General features: G+C 31.3%; 3 protein-coding genes and 1 pseudogene across 5 annotated transcripts in view; 1 reads left to right on the forward strand and 3 right to left on the reverse strand.

The window, feature by feature from the left end:
- The window catches only part of LOC107027011 (probable CDP-diacylglycerol--inositol 3-phosphatidyltransferase 2), a 5,666-nt gene extending 2,126 nt beyond the window's left edge, over positions 1-3,540 (reverse strand). Inside the window, exons 1-3 of the mRNA XM_015228164.2 lie at positions 3,362-3,540; positions 1,917-2,001; positions 1,766-1,815 (exon numbers count right to left, since the gene is read on the reverse strand). Coding sequence (XP_015083650.1) covers positions 1,766-1,815; positions 1,917-2,001; positions 3,362-3,422 — 196 coding nt within the window. The 5' untranslated portion in view covers positions 3,423-3,540. The remainder of the gene's footprint in view (positions 1-1,765; positions 1,816-1,916; positions 2,002-3,361) is intronic.
- On the reverse strand, positions 18-128 carry LOC114078487 (annotated as a pseudogene).
- A 3,553-nt stretch (positions 3,541-7,093) lies between the features above and the next one.
- LOC107029090 lies at positions 7,094-12,382 on the reverse strand. Of its 3 annotated transcripts, none has more exons than XM_015230400.2 (5): positions 12,228-12,369; positions 11,740-11,801; positions 10,025-10,140; positions 8,509-8,723; positions 7,094-7,577 (listed from the first exon to the last, which is right to left on the reverse strand). In XM_015230400.2, exons 3-5 carry the CDS (start codon positions 10,112-10,114, stop codon positions 7,295-7,297), a joined length of 588 nt encoding a protein of 195 aa, XP_015085886.1. In that variant the 5' UTR covers positions 10,115-10,140; positions 11,740-11,801; positions 12,228-12,369; the 3' UTR covers positions 7,094-7,294. The 3 variants fall into 3 exon arrangements, with proteins under 3 accessions (XP_015085886.1, XP_015085887.1, XP_015085885.1); XM_015230401.2 differs by lacking the exon at positions 12,228-12,369 and adding an exon at positions 11,917-11,931; XM_015230399.2 differs by lacking the exon at positions 11,740-11,801 and having other exon boundaries at positions 12,228-12,382.
- A 2,595-nt stretch (positions 12,383-14,977) lies between these two features.
- On the forward strand, positions 14,978-20,727 carry LOC107027240 (autophagy-related protein 18a-like). Its single transcript, XM_015228421.2, has 5 exons — positions 14,978-15,130; positions 16,069-16,996; positions 17,936-18,137; positions 19,316-19,442; positions 20,361-20,727. Exons 2-5 carry the CDS (start codon positions 16,157-16,159, stop codon positions 20,449-20,451), a joined length of 1,260 nt encoding a protein of 419 aa, XP_015083907.1. The 5' UTR covers positions 14,978-15,130; positions 16,069-16,156; the 3' UTR covers positions 20,452-20,727.
- Positions 20,728-22,097: the final 1,370 nt, after the last annotated feature.

The following is a 22,097-nucleotide window of genomic DNA, read 5'->3' on the forward strand; positions in this document are numbered from 1 at the left end:
CCACCCCCCCCCCCCCTCTTTCTTAAAAATTGAGCTAATATTGTGTGGACCGATGGTCCACGTATCAGATATTAAACTGATAAGAACACATACTACACTTATCTTAGCCAAAAGGCCGAGAAAGGTATACAAATACTTACCTTTTAAAGAGGGTTGTGTGTCTAAATTGAAAAGGAGAAGGGCAGGAGTGGAGTAGATGGAAGTTCCTTAATGCATATTGCAACTGTCCAATAATACCATACTTCTATACTGTGTTTGGTTACACTTAGAATATGTTAACAGAAAATGTAAAGGGAACAACTTCAAATGTTAACACCACTTCACCATGGTCTTTGCCAGGTAATCTTAACACCAACATGGATGCTCCAACGGAACTACTTCGAATTCTAATACTAAACTTGTATCCACTGACTTGATAGTATCAGTATCTGTTCATCCCAAAATCATGGGATATCCATTTTCATCCACTCTAACAGCACCTCCAGTCTTGAAAAACCTATCATTGGCAAATGATTGCCAAGTTAGCTCAGGTAGCTTCCAATATTTCTGAACGACGAAGGACCCTGAATGCAAAGCTCCCTAACTCTGATTTTGTCACTACCACTCTCATTATTCAAGAATAAATTAGCCTGTACAGATGAAAAGCGCTTGCCAACAGCACCTACTGTGTGTTTCCGTCCAATGGGATTGCATATGCCATCGAACTCATTCATGCCACAACATTGTACTAACTGATGCCCAGTAATTGTTCCAATTGCTGTGTGATGGGCAAAGGAGGAGTAGAGGAGCCACACATCACAAGACGCAAGAGCTTTGCTGCTGAAGTAAAAGTTGCACTTGCTTCATAACCTTATATTAGTCGTGTATGCATAGTAGGAACTCCAGTACACCTTTTATGAATTATCAGTTTTGGTCCCATCTACAGGATGAGACTCATACCATATCTGTCAAATTGTCTCTCACAAGAACTTACGGGAAACAAGAGTGATCATGGACATAAAAAATTAGTAGACACTACAGAAATTGTTCAGCTGAATTGTATTCCCCGCGTCTGCTAACATTTTGGACCTGAGCTAATATTTCTATTCCTTTTGTTTCCCCCTATGAACCACTGGTGTACAAGATCAATGCAGAATCCTCACGGTCTCATTTCATCAGATCTTCAGGACTCATCAGACACCATGTTTTTCCCTGGTCATGCTTGGTCAATAAACACATGCTGAGAATAGAAGTCAAACGGCAACAGTTTTAGGCTTTTAGCTACAATTGTACTCATAAGATCTTGGTCATCTTCAGCTCAGAGTTATGACTCAGTCACCTGTAGCAGTTCAGTTTTCTGGTAGCTTAGTATGCTAGACTGCACCACCTCCACTAAGCCAAGCCTCTAGTATTGTAGCAACAAACTCAGTTCGGGACTTGGCTACAGTCCTACTCTTGCTCAATCACGATCTACGTTTCTTTTGGCTACACTCCTACTATTCCCTAAATCTCTTAAATATATATATATATATATATATATATATATATATACACACATGTATTTCGTAGTACTCTTTATGGAGTTTCTGAATATATAAGTTTTACTTCCAAAATTTTGCAACACCTTGTCAGAATTGAGACAAAAATTGGACCTAGTCACTTTGGCATTTCAACTTCTGTCATTTACAATAATAATAAACTATAAACCCAGCAAATCAAGGACTGAGACTATCACTAACCTAGAAGAAATAGTATTGATCAAACATAAAACAAGGAAACCTCTTACCTTGATTGAATTTACGAGCAAACCAGCCATCCAAAGCATCACAAACGAAACTGGAAAAAAAGAACTCCATTAAACAACAACTCCACTTCCATACACCCCCCTCCCCCCCCCCCCCCAAAAAAAAAAATAATCATAAATCAAGGGAATTCACCTGACAAAATACAGAAGCGAAAATAGCTTTTTGTCCACAAAGCACACAGCAAATGCAACACAATTCATCAAAATTCTCAGGTATCCTGCACCCAACAACATATGTAACAATTAATTCAGCACAACATATCTGTATACCCACTTTAACATCTGAAGAGTTACTTAAGTGGATACACGAATAAACTATCAAAACATCTACAAATATAAGAGGAAGAGAAATATATACAGACTGGACCAGTTGAAAGTAAAACAGACAAATATAGCAATTCATTACGGCCAAATTAAGCAAGAATTTCATAGGAAAAGGCGCAAACAACATAGTGCAAGAAGGTTATAGGAAAAGTGAAAAATCCCCAAACAAGAAATAGTGGAAGTTAAATGCTTGGCATCCACATGGAAAGTGAAGTTTGATATTGATAAAAATCGACAAGGATTTTATTTTTTTATTTTCATTCTCAAAAAAAAAGAAATACATAACTACATAAGGTAGAGCTTGTTTCTTGGTTTTACATCGTTAATAAGACCACCACAAGAGCATCATGAAAAAGAATACATATTTCCTAATTTCAGTAGAGCATAAGAACTTCCAGTGCAGAAAAGTATCTTTTATGTGAACAAATGAGAACAAAAAATTCGAGGAAATTGAGATGTAAGAAAAGGAAAATCAAACACGAAATGGAAGAGAACTAGGGAAGTGCTTAATTTAACAAAGCAAACTTCATTTCCATTACTTATATACACAACAACAACAACAAAAACAGCATATCCAATGTATTCCCACAAGTGAGATCTAGGAGGTTAGAGTGTTGCACACCTTACCACTGCCTCGTGAAGCTACCTTGTGAACATAGAGAGGTTGTTTCTGAAAGACCCTCGGCTCAAATAACAAATAATAAAGCAGTTGAAAAGGCAAATACAGCAGCAAATAGGCCATAACAAATAATATGGAAAGCCTAACATAACATCCAATTTGTTAAAAAAATAGCTCCAACAAATCCAATAGTGTTCCACGAGAAACACTAGCACCTAGCATCACCAAATAACTTTCCCTAGTTATATTACTCCGAATATCACCGATCTCTTTTGAAAAACAATAGACATGAATCATGATTGCCAGAAAAAGAGATTCTAACAAAATCTAAATCAACAATATGAAACATCAAAAAATTATTGCTAACAATATCAAAATAAGAAAAATATTGTCTCCTAATAGAAAAGAAAAAAATCAAAACAGCAGAAATTTCAGAGATAAAGAGCCAAAATGACGCAACAATGCTTTCGACAAACAAAACACAGAACTCCGTTCTGCTTTTCAGTTCATCATTTCCGTTCGCCAATACATCAAAATTTCACAGAATAATAAAATCGACGGATATAATACTTCCGAGCTAAAAGGCAAATATCAGTGAGAGTATTCAAACAGAAATTTCAAAAGAAAAAACTCACCGATGATATTCGGAATATAAAGGTAAACATTCAATGGCTTAGGTCTGGATTTCCCGGCCATCTTCGAACGATTGTTCTCACCGGAACTCTGATCGGCGGGAATTGGATTGAAAATGATGCCCTTCCGATCTACGCAAAAACTAAAAATAAAACTTACAGAAAAATACCAGCGAAATATTCTTTTCTCTTTTTAAAATACTTTTCTAAACACTTTGTTTTCGATGTTTATAACGTGTTATTTTATAATGTATCTTATTATATTGTATTATATTTTATTATATGAATATAGATTAGTAATATTGGATTTTTATTGTTACGTAACGTCGTAAATTTACGATTTAGTGTAGAGATATATCTTATAGAGAGATAGTATCCTATTTAATTTACGTATATCTAATTTTCTTTGAATTTTATTTACGGAGTCACACAAACTATAGTATTGTTATTTGTTGTAATGCTGTGAATTTCCTGTTTATTTTTAATAATTTCTACATGATGTCTGATAATGATATTGAGAATCGATTTTCTTACATGATTTATTTATTTGTGGCTGACTTTATAATAGTAGACCTCTAATCAAGAATAAAAGAATTTTTGATATTCGACAATAACTATTATTGATATTTGTATTACTTTCATCCCAATATATAAATATTTCATTTTTAATTATATAAATATATTTTAGATCGTAATTTTTTTAACTTTTAAAGTTTATTTTATTTTATATTAAATCGAAATGAATTAATAAATTAGCATGCACAATTTAATAAACATATAATCCTCCACCATTTGAATTTAACATTTTTGTGAGTTTATTTCTATTTGAGTTTTATTTTATACTTTAATTTAATCAAAGTGACTCGTATAATTTAGGATGCACAAATATTAAACATCCAATCCTCAGCCTTTTGAATCTGATCTGATTCAATTTGAATTTTAAATTGTTTTTTAAGAAATAAAATATAAATTGTCTTTTTTCAGATTTTTTTATTTATCTCTTTATTTATTTATGCGATGGCATTGACTTTTCAATAATTTTCGTTGGTTTATTGTGTCTATTTGGTTCGATTTGAATTTTTAATTATTTCTTTTTAAATATCAAATTTTTTTTTCCAATATTATTTTTATTAACCTCTTAGTTTCTTTATGTTATGACATTGAATTTTTTAATGGATTATTTTTAAATTTAATATTTATATTACATTAAATTAATTTATTATAATAAATAATTCCAATGAAGTGTATAATACTATGTAATAAATACTTTAATTCACAAAATAGCTAAATCAAATGTATGATACAAAAAAAAGATTTTTATTGCTTGGATGTAATTAAGTAATATTCATTCTTATCACATTAATTTATTTAAGAGTAATAAATTAATATAGTTTAATGTGAATACTTTTTATGAGTAAGTTTTTATTATATTTAATTTTTAAATATTGAATCTTAACATACAAAAGATGATTCGAATTAAATATTTAAACTTCATTTGTTTTTTATTAAGATTAAGACATTTATTTGGGATGGTGTTGACTGTTGATGAAGATCGTAGCTAAAGTGCTTGACAGTAATGAGCAATTGCAGTTGTTGATAATGAAGACTGATAACAAGTAGTAGGATGATATTGCTGGGGAAGATAATGACATTATTGATATATAATGTTGATTAGTGGCCGGGATTATCGATAATAATTAATGGATGTAATAATGATGGAGATTGATTGACGATTGACGATAGCGGTGTGGTTGTGGTTAGGTTGAGAATGATGGTTGTAGATGAAAAATAGTGGTGATTGATGGTGGTCGTAGTTCTGATTGAGTTGATAGTTATGGGTAGTGGGTGAAAGTAGATGAAGCAGCGGTGAGCGGTCCTCTTTATAAAAATTCTAAAATAGATATCTTAATGATATCAGACTCTTTTTTTATATAAATTTTAATCATTCAGATTTATTCAGACTCATCAAATGGTTCTAATTTAAAAAAATGAATACACTTAATAATTAACATTTAAATATTAAAAAGAAAAAGACTTAATAATTGATATTTGAATAACTAAGAACTAATACTAACATCTTGTATCAAACTATGGCTTATTATGAGAATATACATTAACTAATTATGATTAAGAGATAATTATATATTTCAAATATAGATTATGCATTTATTAATTTAATATAAATATCCTAGTGAATATTTTTTATAGCATTTTCTTTCTAGGTAACTTGAGCTTTTTCTAAGGTATAGCACCTTATAAACTTTTAATTTAACTTTGGAATAAAGCTGTTTTTGTTATTATTATTATTATTATTATTATTATTATTATTATTATTATTATTATTATTATTAAATACAAACTAATGGACAAAATCTTTCCAAGAAAGCAAATATTAAATAATCAATCTGCATCGAATCGAATTTTCTTTTCAACAAAGTTATGCAACATTATATTTGAACTTTCATAAAATAAAGTTTAGGACTTTATTATATGTCAAATGAATTATGATCCGTCATAGTTTGAATAGATAGAATTTCTTGATATTTTTTGTCAGTGAAAGGTGATAAATATATGTGAGTTAATCTTACACATAATAAATTATTCGCGAACATCAGATTTTTTTTTTTTTAAAAAAAACTAGAATATTATTGACTATTTTTATTTATTTGTTTATATATTTTAACAAATTGTATATGTCTTTCTAGAAACAAAATAAATTAAAGGTAATAATAATGGGGAATATGGAACTCTTTTAGTCTTTTTTAGAAAAAAATAAATAGAGGCAATTAAATTAGAGAAACTTACATAAATATACTATAATAACAAAATATTTACCATTTATAGCAATAATATTTTTTTTTTACTTGATCAGTATTAATTCATTTATAATACAAGTTTAATACATATTATAAAGAACAATTTCTTATTCACATATAATACAAGTTTTAATGATGTATGATATATTTATCACACATTTTAATACATTTATAATACAATGTATCAATTTTTTACCAAACAAACATGACATATTTAAAAAAAATAATTATAATTCATATATATTGCATACATAATTCACTTTAAATTCATATTGCAGATTTAACATAATATTGCTATAAATGGTAATAAATAAAAAATATCGCTAAAATCAGTAATTATTTATTAAAATGTACCAATTTATGTAATTTTTCCATTAAAAATTATGTATACGAATCTACGCCTTTAACGGGTTGTAAAGGCTTGTATAGAGGCATTTATATACTATATATATATATATATATATATATGTAAAAAATGATGCAAGAATAAAATTATTTATTTATTCATCCACTATAGATGAATGCAATTTTTTTTTTAAAAAAATATTATATGACAACCCAATGCACTAAACTATCATTGTGTGGGATCCCAAGAATGATGGAAGATTATCCTGCATTTCTGTAAGAGGCTACGGAAAAACAATTCATTTTTTTAAAAAAAATATTATAGGACAACCCAATGCATTCAACTACCATTGTGTGGGGTCCCAAGAAGGATCGAAGGGTTATCCTGTATTTCTGTAAGAGGATGCGGAAAAACAATTCATTTTTTTTAAAAATATTATATGACAACCCAATGCAGTAAACTCCACTGCGTAGGGTCCGAAGAAGGCCCAGAGGGTTATCCTGCATTTCTGTAAGAGGCTGTGGAAAACAATCCTTTTTTTCAAAAAAAAAAAGATATTATATGACAACACAATGCATTAAACTCCCACTGTATAGGGTCCGAAGAAGGACCGGAGGGTTATCCTGTATTTCTGTAAGAGGCTACGGAAAACAATCGATAATGATGAATCTACAATGATAATTTATTGTACTTACTTAGAAAGGCAGGAAAACATGTATTTTTTACAGTTTGTGCTGAAAGTTTTTTTTGCAATAACAAAGAGAGTAGAAAGGCTTAAGCACTGCTCTTGATAATTTCATCATCTGCATAACTTGCTTTCGGCTCGCCCTTGATATCCGTTTCTTGGAAATAGTCCTCACGAGCGTTATCAGCCAACATCAAAGCCACCAACCAGAAGAGCGCGGAATCAAGAGACAAGAAGGCACCTCCACCTAGAAGACCGGTCTTGGCAGTTGGGCAATCGGTCTGCAAGTTGTGATGAATGTTGCGTGTGATATGAAGTTGCTCGGTGATTGTAGGCCACAACAACAATGTTGCTGCTAAACCAGTTGTGCCCCTTTGAATTAACAGCAGAAAATCACCAAAACGAATACTAAGGTTCAGAAAAATAGTACAGTAGTATATGAAATCATGATAAGATTCCTATCCATCAAGAGAGGCGGTGAACTCAATCACATAGTTGATGGTGATGCATCAATTCCGGAAGTAGTCCACATATAAGTTCAAGGGTTAATGGTAAAAACGCACCTAACCTACTGTTTTTTCGCGAATTTCACACCCCAATTATCAATTGTTCCTTTTGTCTTCCTGCGCTATCACCACCTATGTATTAAAAACGCACCTCAAGTCCTCAACTATGAGTCGTTCCCTTTTCCTACTTGAATGACACCTGAACTACCGCTTTTTCACGAGTTTCACACTCCAATTATCAGTTTGTTTCCTTTTTCCTACCTGAACCATCATCATCTATGTATTAAAAAACACACCTCAATTATCAGTTGTTCCCTTCCCTTTTCCTACCTGAACTATTACCATCGAGTCATCAAGGGTTAAGTATCTCATAATGAACCTTATTTTCAGCAGGGGGTTAAATATATTGTATGCAGTTCGAATAATCCTACTTAAAGGATATTAAAGAGCGCATTCTGCATTTTGATTAAGTTGAAGATACCCTGAACAATTTGCACCTTTTACATGTCTTAAGTAGTTGGTATCCGATTTTTTTCAAAAATTCATCAATTCAGCAGATATATCTATACATCCAAGAGTTGCAATTCCTAAATGATATTAGTGCTATTATTTGTAGATTATGACGGTCAAAGGAACAAGAAGTATGTGACCTACAATGATGTGTTTACCGACTTCAAGATAAAAAGAGCCAATGGTAAGACACATAAGGATATTGAACTAGGATTAGTAAGAAGGTAAATGAAGAGATTGCGCATAAAACACAACGAAAAAGAAAAAACAAGTTGAGGAGTACTTACAATGCAATATTTAAGAACACGACGAAACTAGTGTTTCTCAGCAAAGCAGCTTGTGGAACTGACTTTCCTTGATACGGATAAAACAAAGACAGAAAACCGGCCACAGAAGATGCAGCAAGAAAAACAAAAGACAAATAGCCCAAGGCAACAGTAGGATCAGACTTGTATTTACAAATAACAACGCCTTTTCCTGATATTGCAGTCCCAGCTGCAGGCTGCAATAAAAATATCCAAAAAGTCCTAAATAAGGGAGGAGAAAGTAACAAAACCTACAACATATTTGACTGATGGTTTGCACATCTACTCATTGATGATGCTCAAAGATCCTTACTTTTCTGACAGGAAATTAAGAAGGAATAACATTTCTTGTTCGACACAGTAAATTTTTCAATTTTCACAATATAAAAACACATTAAAAGTGTTATATTACGTGGGAACTGACACACCACAAAATACAAATATAATACAACTACATACCCTGTGTAATCCCACAAGCGGGGTATGCGGAGGGTGGTGTGCACGCAGCCTTACCCATATCTTATGAAGGTAGAGAGGTTGTTTCTGATAGACCCTCAGCTCAAGGAACACATATCAAAAACAAGTATGGAAAGGAAGCACGGCAGTGGAGAAATCATGCAGACAAAACACACACCAAAAATATGGAAGGAGAAAATCAAGAAATTGTTCTGTGTGTTTCTTGATAAGATTATAAAGCACTACAGGAATACTTGGACACAAGACGTTTTAGAAAACCATGTTTCACACCTAGCTCTCCCAAGTCCTAAGGTAGACTAGCCACAACCACTAAAGTAGCAATCATTTATCTTGTCATCGTGTGAATAAGAGTAGTTTAAGCCATGAAGAATCAGCATAAACCCTTCCATGTTATAATGTTGTATCTCTGATATTATCTACAAGGCATCACATGGTTAGAGTAAGATCAAGACTTTGAAGCTGGCAACCATAAAAACAGAAATGTTAATCACCAACAAGTTTTGTTTCTCTATGCTGATGTACGCCAAAGAAAAAGTCTGATGTTGTATTTAGCACCAACTACCACTCCTCTATTAAATATCTACTTAGGATAACTAAGAAGAATCATGATCAATGCTTCATCCAACATGTGGACAGCATAATAGAGTAGATCAGGTCGCAATTCAAGCGATCTAATCACTTCAATACATGGATAATAGTGATTTTTGGTAGTACTATTCAACACTATCTCACAACCAGGCCTATGTCGTTCTTTGCCAGGTAGTCTCAGGCTCGAACTATATACATGGATATAAAACGTTTGGAGAATTTTTAAAGTATGTACATATATAAATTAAGATGTAGACCCAATGCCGTGAAGTCCATTAAGAAAAAGAAGGAGAAAACACACACACACACACACACAAAGAACTAGGCAAGCATATCGTACAGAATTTAGACAATCAAAGGATAAAACACAGCAGACAAAAGATTAAGTAGAGGGGATTTACAAGAATTCCCATGTTTGATTTATTCAACTAACCTTCTTGTTTTCAGCTATAACTCCAAATATAAAGGATAAAACACCAAGGGTTGCTATTATCATAGACATCTGTTTCATACCAATCGCCATTGGACCTCCAAGCTTTCAGCGACTACCTACATAATTTCAAAATCCAAAATCCATTTTTTCATAAAAATTGAACAGAAAAATCTCAAATACAACTAAATCAACAAGTTTTCACTTCAACTGTAACAAGAAACAGATTCTAAAGTGTCTAATACTAAAAAGATCCAACTTTGAAAAGCTGGGGTTACCTGAATTGTACCCAAGAGTACAACAACAACATACCCCGTGTAATCTCACAAGTGGGGTCTAGAGAGGGTAGTGTGTACATATACCTTACCCCTACCTTGGAAGGTAGAGAGGTTGTTTCTGATAGACCCTTGGCTAAGGGAGGCTCAAGAGAATAACAGGAGTGAAGAAACCAAGGCAAAATACTAAGCAAGGCAAGACAAAACAATCTGAAAGAGGAATAATAACTACAACAAAATAATATGATAATTGAAGTACGAGGAACAACAAATAGTAACAGAAGTTGAAGAAACAAGAAACTACAAGAATAGTATGACTACTAGTATGGAAGAATAAGCGAGACAACACTCAACTACCTAGTGGCCTTCTACCCTGTATCCTTCATAAGATCCTCTCTAAAGGATAAACACCCGGAAAAAGACTGTTTAGATTCTTAGAAAGAAAATGAAGTTCTACATATCAAACAATGAATATCTTAAGTCAAAGTTGATGAATTGCGAAGTGTTCAGCAACTAACTACAACAACAACTATGTCTTTAAACTCATATTATATCATCATCATAGTAAATCCAAATACACATTTTTTTCATCAAAATTTTTCACAAATTTTAACACAAATAAATCCCAATATACAACCAAATAAAAAAAAGCTATCACTTCAACTGTAACAAACAAACAAATAAAAAAAAAGATTATGAAGTGTCTAATACTAAAAAGAATCAAACTTTGAAAAGATGGGGCTAACTGAATTGTACCAAAAGTAGAATAATCAAAAAGATAAACACCCGCAAAATGACTGTTTAGATTCTTGAAAGTAAAAGGGGGTAAAAGTATACATCTTAAGTCAATGTTGATGAACCACAAAGGTGGAAAGACAAGCATACCCTTTAAGCAACTACCTACAACAACTACTACTACATTTTAGTCCCATACAAGTTCGGGGTTGACTATATGAATAAAAAGTACCATTTTTCATCAAAATTTAGGAGAAAAATCAAAAATCCCCATTGCAACCAAATCAAACAAGTTATCACTTCAACTATAACAAGAAACAGATCACAAAGTATCTAATACTAAAAAGAACAAACTTTGACCAGATGGCTTTATCTGAATTGTACCCAAAAGTAGAGTAATCAAAAAGCTAAACACCTAGAAAAAGACTGTTTAGATTCTTGAAATGAAAAAGGGATAAATTATACACATTCAAACAGGGAACATCTTAAGTGAATGTTGATAAATTGCACAAGGGAAAAAAGAAAATATCTTTTCAACAACTATGTCTCAGTTCCAAACAAGTTCAGGTAGGCTATATGAATCGAAAAACCATTTTCATCAAATATTAGCAGAAAAAAAAAACAATTTACAAACAAATCAAAAAAAGTTATCAATTCAACTATAATGACAAACAGATTATTCAGTGTCAAATACTAAACAGAACCAACCTTTGGAAAGTTGGGGTTATCTGAATTGTACCCAAAAGTAGAATAATCAAAAAGCTAAACACCTACAAAAAGACTGTTTAGATTCTTGAAATGAAAAGGGGGTAAATTATACACGTTCAAACAGTGAACATCTTAAGTCAATGTTGATGAATTGCAAAAGTGGAAAAACAAACGTACCCTTTCAGCAAATACCTACAACAACAATAACCTCTCAGTCACAAAAATACCATTTTTCATCAAAATTTACCAGGAAAATCCCAATTTACAACCAAATGAAACAAGTTATCACTTCAACCATAACAAGAAACAGATTATACAGTCTCTAATACAAAAAGAACCAAACTTTGACGAGATGGGGTCATCAAAATTGTACCCAAAAGTAGAATAATCAATAAAGAACCTAGAAAGAAGACGTTTTAGATACTTGATATGAAAAGGGGCTAAAATTACACACATTTAAATGAATTGAAAAATGAAAAAACACATACCCTTTTGGAAGATTAGTTCTATGGAGAAGAAAAATGATAATTCTGCAGATCTGTTGATCTTTTTTTGTGTGTATTTAAAGGAAAATCAAAGTTTTCAACGCTGGCTGGAGCTGAGTAATTTAAGATTCTTTTTTCCTTTTATTTTTTTACCAAATTTGTATCAAGATTCTTATCCATTTTAAGGATATTTTGGGTATAGTTTTTGACAATTAAAATAAAAGTAATATATTTCGGTTTTTTAATTTACTCGATCTACTTTTATTTTGGCATAATACATAAACGAATTATTTAATTTAACCTTATTCTTATATTTATATCCGTCAAGGCATCAACTTTGAGGGTATGAATAAATTATTAAGCTTATATAAAATTGAACCAGTAAACACTACACAAATTATCATGCAGAATGCTACGTTGGACACGTATGTCTACATATGTGCCATTAAAGTTGAATGAAATTAATGTGAAATAAGATCAAGATAAATGACATATTAATGTGTTATGTCTATATTTTTAATTTGTTTGAAAAAAATGAATCTTTTTTTTTCTTTTAGCAACTCTTTGATTTCAATTTGCACATGATATATTTATAACTACGAGATCAAATGACATTTTAACATATTTTTAATTTTAATTCACAAGATTTAATTATTTTATTAATTTTCTTCATCTTCGTAAAAAATCAAATAAGTCGAACGTTTTAAAATGGAAGAAACATATATTCTGAGTAGCTTGTATTTCTGAGCTTCTTCTTTTTCTATTTTTCTTTTATTGAAAAAATGATGTTATGAAAAAGAAATACAGAGGAGGAAATTAAAATACGAAAAAAATAATTTTTTTTAAGATGAAAATTCATATGATTAAACGACTAAGCTGTTAAAATTTTCAAACTTATTTTTTTAGAACTTTGATTGCCTAAAATATCCTATGATTTCTTTCTCTTGTAAGAGTAAAATGATTTCAGTAGTAAAATTACATTTATTATGTTAGAATTGTTGTTACTTCATGAAGGACATCGAGATAAGTGTCTTGCAATATTATATGTGTAGTTTTATGAATAAAATAATTTTTTTATATAGATAAGTATAATTTGAATTATCGTAATATGTATAGCATAAATTTTTAGATTGTTTAGTTGATGAGATAAATAAATAAAATTATCTCACGCATTGTATTTGATGAATTAGCTATATATCTCACTTTTACATTCTAAAGATAACTAGTCTCATCATCCTAGTACGTCTAAAATAATTTTGAGACCAATGGTACTCATATAACCAAATAAAGAATACAACAATGTTATATTTTTATTTTTTTTAATGACATAATATATAAATATGCTTTTTAATTTGTTTTTAATGGTATACATACCCTTTAACTTTGACTATGCACGTATATGACCTGCTATATGATATCATGAAATAAAGTTGAAGTTTTGTTTGGACATGCGATTTGGAGTTTTTGTGTTGCGCATTTTCTCATAAACATAACAATCGTATAAGTTGTAAAACTATTAAAATAGTCCAATTATTTATTAATTCTTACTCAACTAAATAAAAATTCATAAAATCACATAATAAATTATTACAGATTCATTGTGATCAATGTAATTCAATCAATATAGATGAAAAATATATATTTATTTTACCAAACATTAAAGTAGTATTAGTAAATTTGATGACAAAAAACAATGAATTAGATGAATATAAATGATAAAGTAAAAAGTTGATTTAAAGTAATAATAAATTTTATGTTGGTGAGAATATTCAATTTTTAAAAAGTAATGATATGATTAGAAATTCTATTTACATATGAAATAAATGGCAAGTAGATATAAATGTGAAATTATTTTAACAAAATATAAACTTGTGAGTCAATTTTTATATTTGAAAATTTCAAATCATGATATGAAATTCCTAAATCATATTTTTTTGGAGAATATGAGATTTCATCCCAGAATATGGAATATTGAGATGAAATCAACGTGTAATCACATGTCCAAACGTTATAGTTCATCTCACCGTTTCATATAATGTGTATGAATACTATTTGAATAATGCGATATGAAATTATAATTTGAAATCATATTTATTTGAATATTAAGTCTTATTTGAACATGCAATTTAAAATTTTAAATTGTATTTTTCTCGTAAATATACCAAAAAAAACAAAAAAAAAACCCACAAATTATGAACATTATCAATTTTTTTCTTTCTATTTTATAAGCCATTGAGCAAACAATAATCCATGCACATTTTCCTAATATATAAAGTAGTGCTATTTACCGTTCATATATTTTTTTTCTTTAAAAATTGTTAAATTAAAAACTAGTATATATATATATATATACAACAATTTTTTTCGCATCAAGTCATGATACCAAATTGCATATTCAAATAACTAATTTAATATAATATCAATAACTAACATAATATTATGGCTATTAACTTGGTTTCAGCTTGATAATTTAGAGTATGTACAAATAAATATTTAAATTTATATAAAATTAAACAAATAAATTTACGTACGTTACGTCACATAATACATATAAAACTTCACATAATACACAAAACTAACATATAAAACAAATTAATTAAAATATTGTAATTGTCCGACATAATCAAATTAAGAATAATATTTATATCTTATGCTTATTATAATTTCGTATCGCATGTGTAACCGCGAGTTAAAATATACAAATATAAAAATAATGCTTGTCTATCAAGACTCCTAATCCAAATATTATTCTTCTAAACATAAATTAACACAAACCAATTTCTACTCCAAAAATACAACTGAAAAATTCTCTGAGTCTTCTCTTCACTGCGAAGCAAAACCCCAAATCCCTCTTTATTCTTCACTCCTCCATTAATATCTCTATCTGATTTTCTAAAATCTTCAATGTAAGTATTACTATCTGTTTACTGTATCATTGATGTTCCTGCATAATTTTTTTAATTTTTTTTTGAGTAGAAATTAATGGTTTTAATAAAAATTGGGTTTCACGTAAATCTAGCAATTTATTTTTGACAATCCAGTACGGTTTAGTTGTTGTATAATCAAAAAGTTATTGATGAAGAAGCTTACTGAGCTTAATTTTTTTTTTTAAATTAGTGGAAATCAATGGGTTTATTAAATTGGGTATCAGGTAATTCTAGCAATTTTTTAAGTTAAAATTATGTAAATCAAAGTATTTATGATTTTGTTTTTGTAAAATTTCAATTTTTTTGACAACCCAGTACGGTTTTATTGTTGTGTAATGAAAAAGTTATTGAAGAAGAAGCTTAATGAGCTTATTATTTTTTTGGGGTTGAGATCAATGACTATGTTAAATTGGGTGTCATGTAATTCTAGCAATTTTATTTTTTTTGATTTTGTTTGTCATTATTGTGAGCAGGATACTGGATATTAATGATTTTGTTTTAAAGTTTAGTTTTTTTTTCGATGACCGGTATGATTTTATTGTTATATAATCAAAAAGTTATTGTTTAAGAAGCTTAATGAGTGAGTTTAGTGTTCAATCCCCAATAACCAGGATGTTCATTTATTCATAATCTTTCCCTTTCATAGAAGTCCTTGTATTGCCAATAAAGTAGAAGTAATGAGGAAGAACAGTGTGTGGCGATTAGTAGGTAGAACCAATTGAGGTTGTTTAGCATAACCAATTGAGGTTGTTTAGCATATCTTAACGAAAAAACTAATTTTGATTTTGTTGTAGCATTTTCCTTTGAAGATCTTTTCATTTTTTGCCTTTTGATTTGGTTAAGATCAAGTTTAGTGTCAGGCCTCATCAGTTTTGATAGTAATACATCTAGTTTTAAATTTTGTCTTTCTGATGCAGATTGATGACAGTCTATGTGGTGTGAGTATCAGATAGAACATTATCCATTTAGCTTTATACCTCTCTAAGATTTTTTCCTAATCCGTCCATGGCCACTGTTTCCCCTCTCCCCCCACCAGTTCAGCACCCAAATACTAGTCCGTCACCAATGCTTCAAGCTTTCTTAGAGCAACTAGATGAACAACACAAACAACAGCTTCAGACACAAGAAGCTGCTGTTGTACAGAAAGATAATGATCCTAAGCAGAGTCACCTTAATCCATGCCCTACCCATGGCTTCATCGATAGATCAATTTCAACTCTATACCGTGTTTCCTTCAATCAAAATGGTAGTTGTTTTGCCATTGGCACTGATTGCGGCATTAGTGTCTATAGTTGTGATCCTTACTGTGAGATGTTTCGACGATACTTTGATAATGGAGGTGGTATTGGAATTGTTGAGATGCTCTTCAGAAGCAATATACTAGTCTTTGTAGGAAATGGAGATAATCCACAATATCATCGAAACAAGGTCATAATTTGGGATGACCATCAGAACCGCTGCATCGGAGAGCTCCGTTTCAGGTCGGCTGTGCGTGGTGTGCGGCTCCGACGGGACTGCATTGTAGTTATACTTGAGCAGAAGATATTTATATATAATTTTGCTGATCTGAAGCTCGTCCACCAGATTGAGACAATGTCAAACCCAAAAGGACTCTGTGAAATTTCACAAACGGCTGTATCACCTGTGCTGGTGTGCCCTGGGTTGCAAAATGGTCAAGTTCGGGTTGATCATTTCACATCAAAAAGGACTAAGTTTATCTTTGCACATGATTCTAGGATTGCATCTTTTGCTCTTAGTCATGAGGGGAATGTGCTAGCAACAGCAAGTACCAAGGGTACTCTTATCCGGATTTTCAGCGCGCAGGATGGTACATTGTTACAGGAGGTAAGATTTTGGATGTTGTTTAGTTCAGTCCAAGATATTTCAAATTCTTTTATACCAAAGCTTCCATAAACTTTAGTAGCATTTTTGTATTTTTCTCTTTCACCAAGTATGAATAGTTTGTAGCCACTGGATTGCAAAACTGACCTTGTCAAAGTACATCATCAATCCAGCATATCTGTCTTCATCTTCATTTTGTAACTCTCCTTGATCAAAACATGATTTTTTGATGTCATTTACTTATGCTAAATACGGATAAGTTAATGGCTTTGTTGTTTTGAAATTCCTTGATTCCGTTTGTACTCTCAAGTAAATTGTACCTATATAGCATTTTCTAATGTCTCAAAATTACCTACTGATTCTTTATTCTGTGTTTCCCTTTACCTTGAATATTAACCTTTGCCTATCAACAGATTGTAATTTATTAAAACTGGATCTAGAAGTTTCTCCTTCTATATAAATCTCCATCCATATGTGCCTTTGGCTTGCAACATTCCTTGTCAATCTCCATTTAAGTCAAATCTGGATATTGCATGCACAGTTCTAGAATGGAGGGAAGCTAGATGTTTCTTCATCACCTATTTTATCTTTAAGTCCTGGATGTAGAGTTAATGAACCTAATATTGTTAACTTTTGCCAATTCCATATATCTTCTTTCTATTCTTCATATTCTCCCATAATTATAAGCGTCATTTTTTATTACTGTTATCCCTTGACATATCGGATATAGATTGTTTAAAATGGTAATGTTTTTATGGTTTAAGTTTTTTACTTTGCTTGCTAAGAGATTTACTTCATCCATAAAGAAATGACAAGTTTTGTCTCAAAAAAAAAACACATAAATGACAAGCTAGATTAAGTCTTTTGACTTCCCCTTGCACCAATTAAACAGTGTTTTTGAGATATCTTTATTGGTAAATCACACGGCACGTATGTTTTCAGGTAAGGAGAGGTGCTGATAGAGCAGAAATTCACAGTGTTTCATTCGATCCAACTGCTCAGTGGCTAGCAGTCTCTAGTGACAAAGGCACAGTTCATGTTTTTAGGCTCAAGGTCAATCTAGGGAATCAGGATAAGACAAGAACTACTCCTAATTTCCGTGGTACTTTGGCTGCAGCGAGTTCACCACTATCCTTCATCAAAGGTATGGTTCCTTTCTGATACACATTTAGCATTTAACATGTTTTGACCCTTTTCCACTCAATATGGAGTTCTCTTTATAGCTTCGAAACATATAAAGCATATGATTCAATATATTTCAATATGTTTTTTTGGATTCTCGCTGTACAGTTATGAAGTATATGACATTTGTTTCTTCCTCTCTGTTGAATGTAGAGGAGTTTTCTTTTACTATATAGACCAAATAAAGGGAAATAGCACTACTACTAACTTGTCTCTTCTCGTTCCGTCTTTCATGTCATCTTTTCACTCAAAAGGCTTTCAATATGGGTTACCCTATAGATTAGATTCTCTCTTATTTTGTTTTTTGCGAATGTTAGTTCTCTCGTTCCCCGCTAACATTCCCCTTCCCCTAGTGTATCTAAAGAAACTATGTCCAAACGGCATGCAAGTCATTGTTTCATTTTCAGGGGTTCTCCAAGGTCTGCATTATTGTACTCATGTTCAGCTCATATGAGAGTTGAGATACCACTCCTATAAAAATCTTTTTTCCTTGTCCTTAATGGACATCTTACACTCTGAAGTTTCCTGCACAAAAGTGTCTGCCTTCTTGGTCTATTTATTACAGCCACAGATAAATATTTGTAACCTCAAGTTGGAGTTAATACTCGTTAAATTGTAGCTTTTTCTAGTGCAGTAGTATTATCCGTAGCTTATTTAAGCACCCACATTTGCAATTAAATAGATTAGCTTTCACGTGCCTAGAGACTAATAATGAAGGATCTGTGTCAGCTCACAAGTTTTGCCTGAAAATTTTTGCTTTATTTGACTTTAAGGAATTGAGATTACTTACTTTTTCTCTGATATATTGGAGGATCATTAGATATGATTGTAATAAGGTTGTTTAAAATATAAAAGGATATATTTGACTTTGGTGATCCACATGTATCAATCAACTACACCTTAATCACAGGGATGGGGCTGTATTTTCATAATAACTTTTTTTAAGTTGGTGGTCAACCAATCTCAGCCTCCTCTTTTATCGGACTTGAGATTGGCTACCATGCACTGTAATTCACATGGATCCTCAATAATATTCTGTTTCGCTTCTGTGAAATGGCCTTGAAAATGTTTAACATGATAGAGAACTTCTTTGCTCCTGTGACTTTTTACGGGCTCTGAATTTGGATATCATGTTGACAGGAGTACTTCCAAAGTATTTTAGCTCAGAATGGTCTGTGGCTCAATTCAGATTACCCGGAGATTCTGAGTTCATTGTTACTTTTGGTCATGAAAAGAATACATTGTTAATTCTTGGCTTGGATGGAAGGTAGGTTCACTTCTCTGAGAAATTTCTGGCACATATTACATAATATTTCTTTTGTATTACGTGTAAATACCTATACTTCCAACAAAGGTCCATGTTGGAGGACAGAGAGAATTAAGCGCAGACCTCACATTGTCTCAATTATGATTTTCTTGTTTTAACAGATGAAATTGACAAAATACTGCGCAACATGCCAGCGTATAATTTTTTTTACCTACATGTGTATTGATATATATGTAGTCAGAGAGAATTAAGCACAGACCTTACATTGTCTCTATTATGCTTTTCTTGTTTTAACAGATGAAATTGACAAAATATTGTGCAAAGTGTCAGAGTATAAAGAATTTTAACTTACCTATGTATTGATGTATACATAGTATCCTTTTACCAGTGGTTATGTAGAAAACAGTTCAGAGGGATGATAAGTAGAAAGTGCCATAGCATGAGCTTCTCAGTTCCTGCTACTTAAGAAGTAAAGAGATGCTAATATGCCGGTTCAGCATCATTTTTTTGGGTGAAGAAGATAAATTCAATTCATGTAGGTAGATTTAATACCAAATATTAGAATTAACGATTAGGGCAGCAAAAATAATAACCGGCTGAGCAAAGAGGTAGACTAAGTAAGTAAAATATGGTTTCCCTTACTCTTGTGTCTTCTTCTTCCACTACTAAAACTCTCCTCCCAACAGAAGATTTTTGCGGAGTGTGATTGACCATCTAACTTATCCCTTTTTCATTTTTTGAAGTATCTTTCGCCCACATAAACACTTACTAATGCATACAACACATAATTTTACTTCTCTTTCAACTATTAATTTGGTGCGACTGGAATATGCAATCTTGCCCCGTTTATATACATTTACTTCTCGTGGTAAGATTCACTTGGTCACATAATTGATATGCGTTCAACTTGTCATGCAGCTTTATTAGATGTAAGTTTGATCCGTCCTCTGGCAAAGAGATGACTCAGATGGAGATTCACAACTTTCTGAAGTCCGAAAAGGCCTCGTGATGGAAACATTGGATCGGCTTTCTTGTCCATGCAAGGAGGTATTTGCTTCCCTTAGTTGCACATGCTTTCATAGTCGTGGTATACGTTATTGTAACTATCATATATATAGTGATTTAACAGGGTAATCGGTAGCTATAGCCAACAATTTTGAACAAGTTATGATGTACTGAACATCGACTTATTAGTATTCTAACAAAAATATAAGATATACAGTTGAATTTAGAATCACAATTGTTACCAGGAAGAAAATGTTTAGTTTTCTTCTTTGTTGCTCAACTTTGCTTCATTTCTACTATGGGTAGAGATATTTGGTAATTTCTCCACTTTTTTACTACCTAAGTTTTATTTTTTATGCATTTTGGACTCCTACTTACTGCTTTGATATGCGATACTTGAACCGATTATCTTTCAGAAACTGTCTCTCTATTTCCACGAAGTAATGATAAGGTTTGTGTACTTATGAACTTATATCGAGTTTGTTGTTTATTTTGGACAACTAAAGACTTGTCATGGCAAGAGTCTCACTACTATTAATGAACATTTTTTTACATAAATTCTTCAGCATTAAGCTTCATTTTTATTCTTAAATCATTGTGATGATGGGATTAATTAAACAAATGTTAAAATTTATGTGATAAAAACATTAAAAATTGTTTGTTGTGTCACTGGTGAAGTGCTTGACAAGTAGTCTACCAAAGATGAATTAGGGTTTCTTTCTTAGTGCTTCTAGATAGTCTTCTTGATAAAGACCTTCCATCTACTACTTTTTTTTACTATAGTGTTCGGATTAATTTACACACATTTTAACTATTTCACCGTGTTCGGATTAATTTACACACATTTTAACTATTTCACCGAATACATACTCCATTTTACATTATTGATGTCGGATTTTTATCAGCCAAAATTTAAGCGGATGAAAGAAAATCTAGAAATCGCTAAAACTACTGGTTTTAGAGCCCTAAATAGGCTAATTTTTTCTTCACTTGAATCATAATTATAAGAATCTATATAAATATCGTGTCGTAAGAAAAAAATGAATCGGAAATAAAAATTAATTTTTATTGAATGAAAATATGATTTTTGTCGCCATTTGAATTTTGAATTTATTCATAGTTTTCACACATTTCATTTAATTTACCGATAACCATACTTCTTTTGTTTTCATAGTGGCACACTTGGCTTCAACCTTCTAGCAGAGGTGGATACAGTATTTAAGTTATGAGTTCTATTAAATAAATATTACATAATTAAACTCAAAATTTAAGATATAACGGATTCAGTTATAAACATCTAAAGATAAATTTATTAAATGAAAATCTTGAATCTATCGTAGCCTTTTTAGCTACTTTCTCAATCCATTTGTCTTAGCAGTTTCGATAAATATTTTTTCGATACAAAAGGTATATATGAGTATAAAAATATAACAATCAAATTGAATTATTTTCGATAATAAAACTCCGAATATTAAATTTATCAAATAAAAGTTTTGGATCCGCCTCTTTTTTCCTACTACTTTCTCAATGATTGTTTTAGCGTGTTAGTGCACAAAGTCATCGTTAAATAACTACACAATATATAGTGCACCACACATATCTCTATCCTATCCTTTTTCGAATAACCACCGAAGAACATGGTGCAGTAAA

The sequence above is a fragment of the Solanum pennellii genome, chromosome 8, assembly GCF_001406875.1.
Source record: "Solanum pennellii chromosome 8, SPENNV200".
NCBI classification, from domain to species: Eukaryota; Viridiplantae; Streptophyta; class Magnoliopsida; order Solanales; family Solanaceae; genus Solanum; species Solanum pennellii.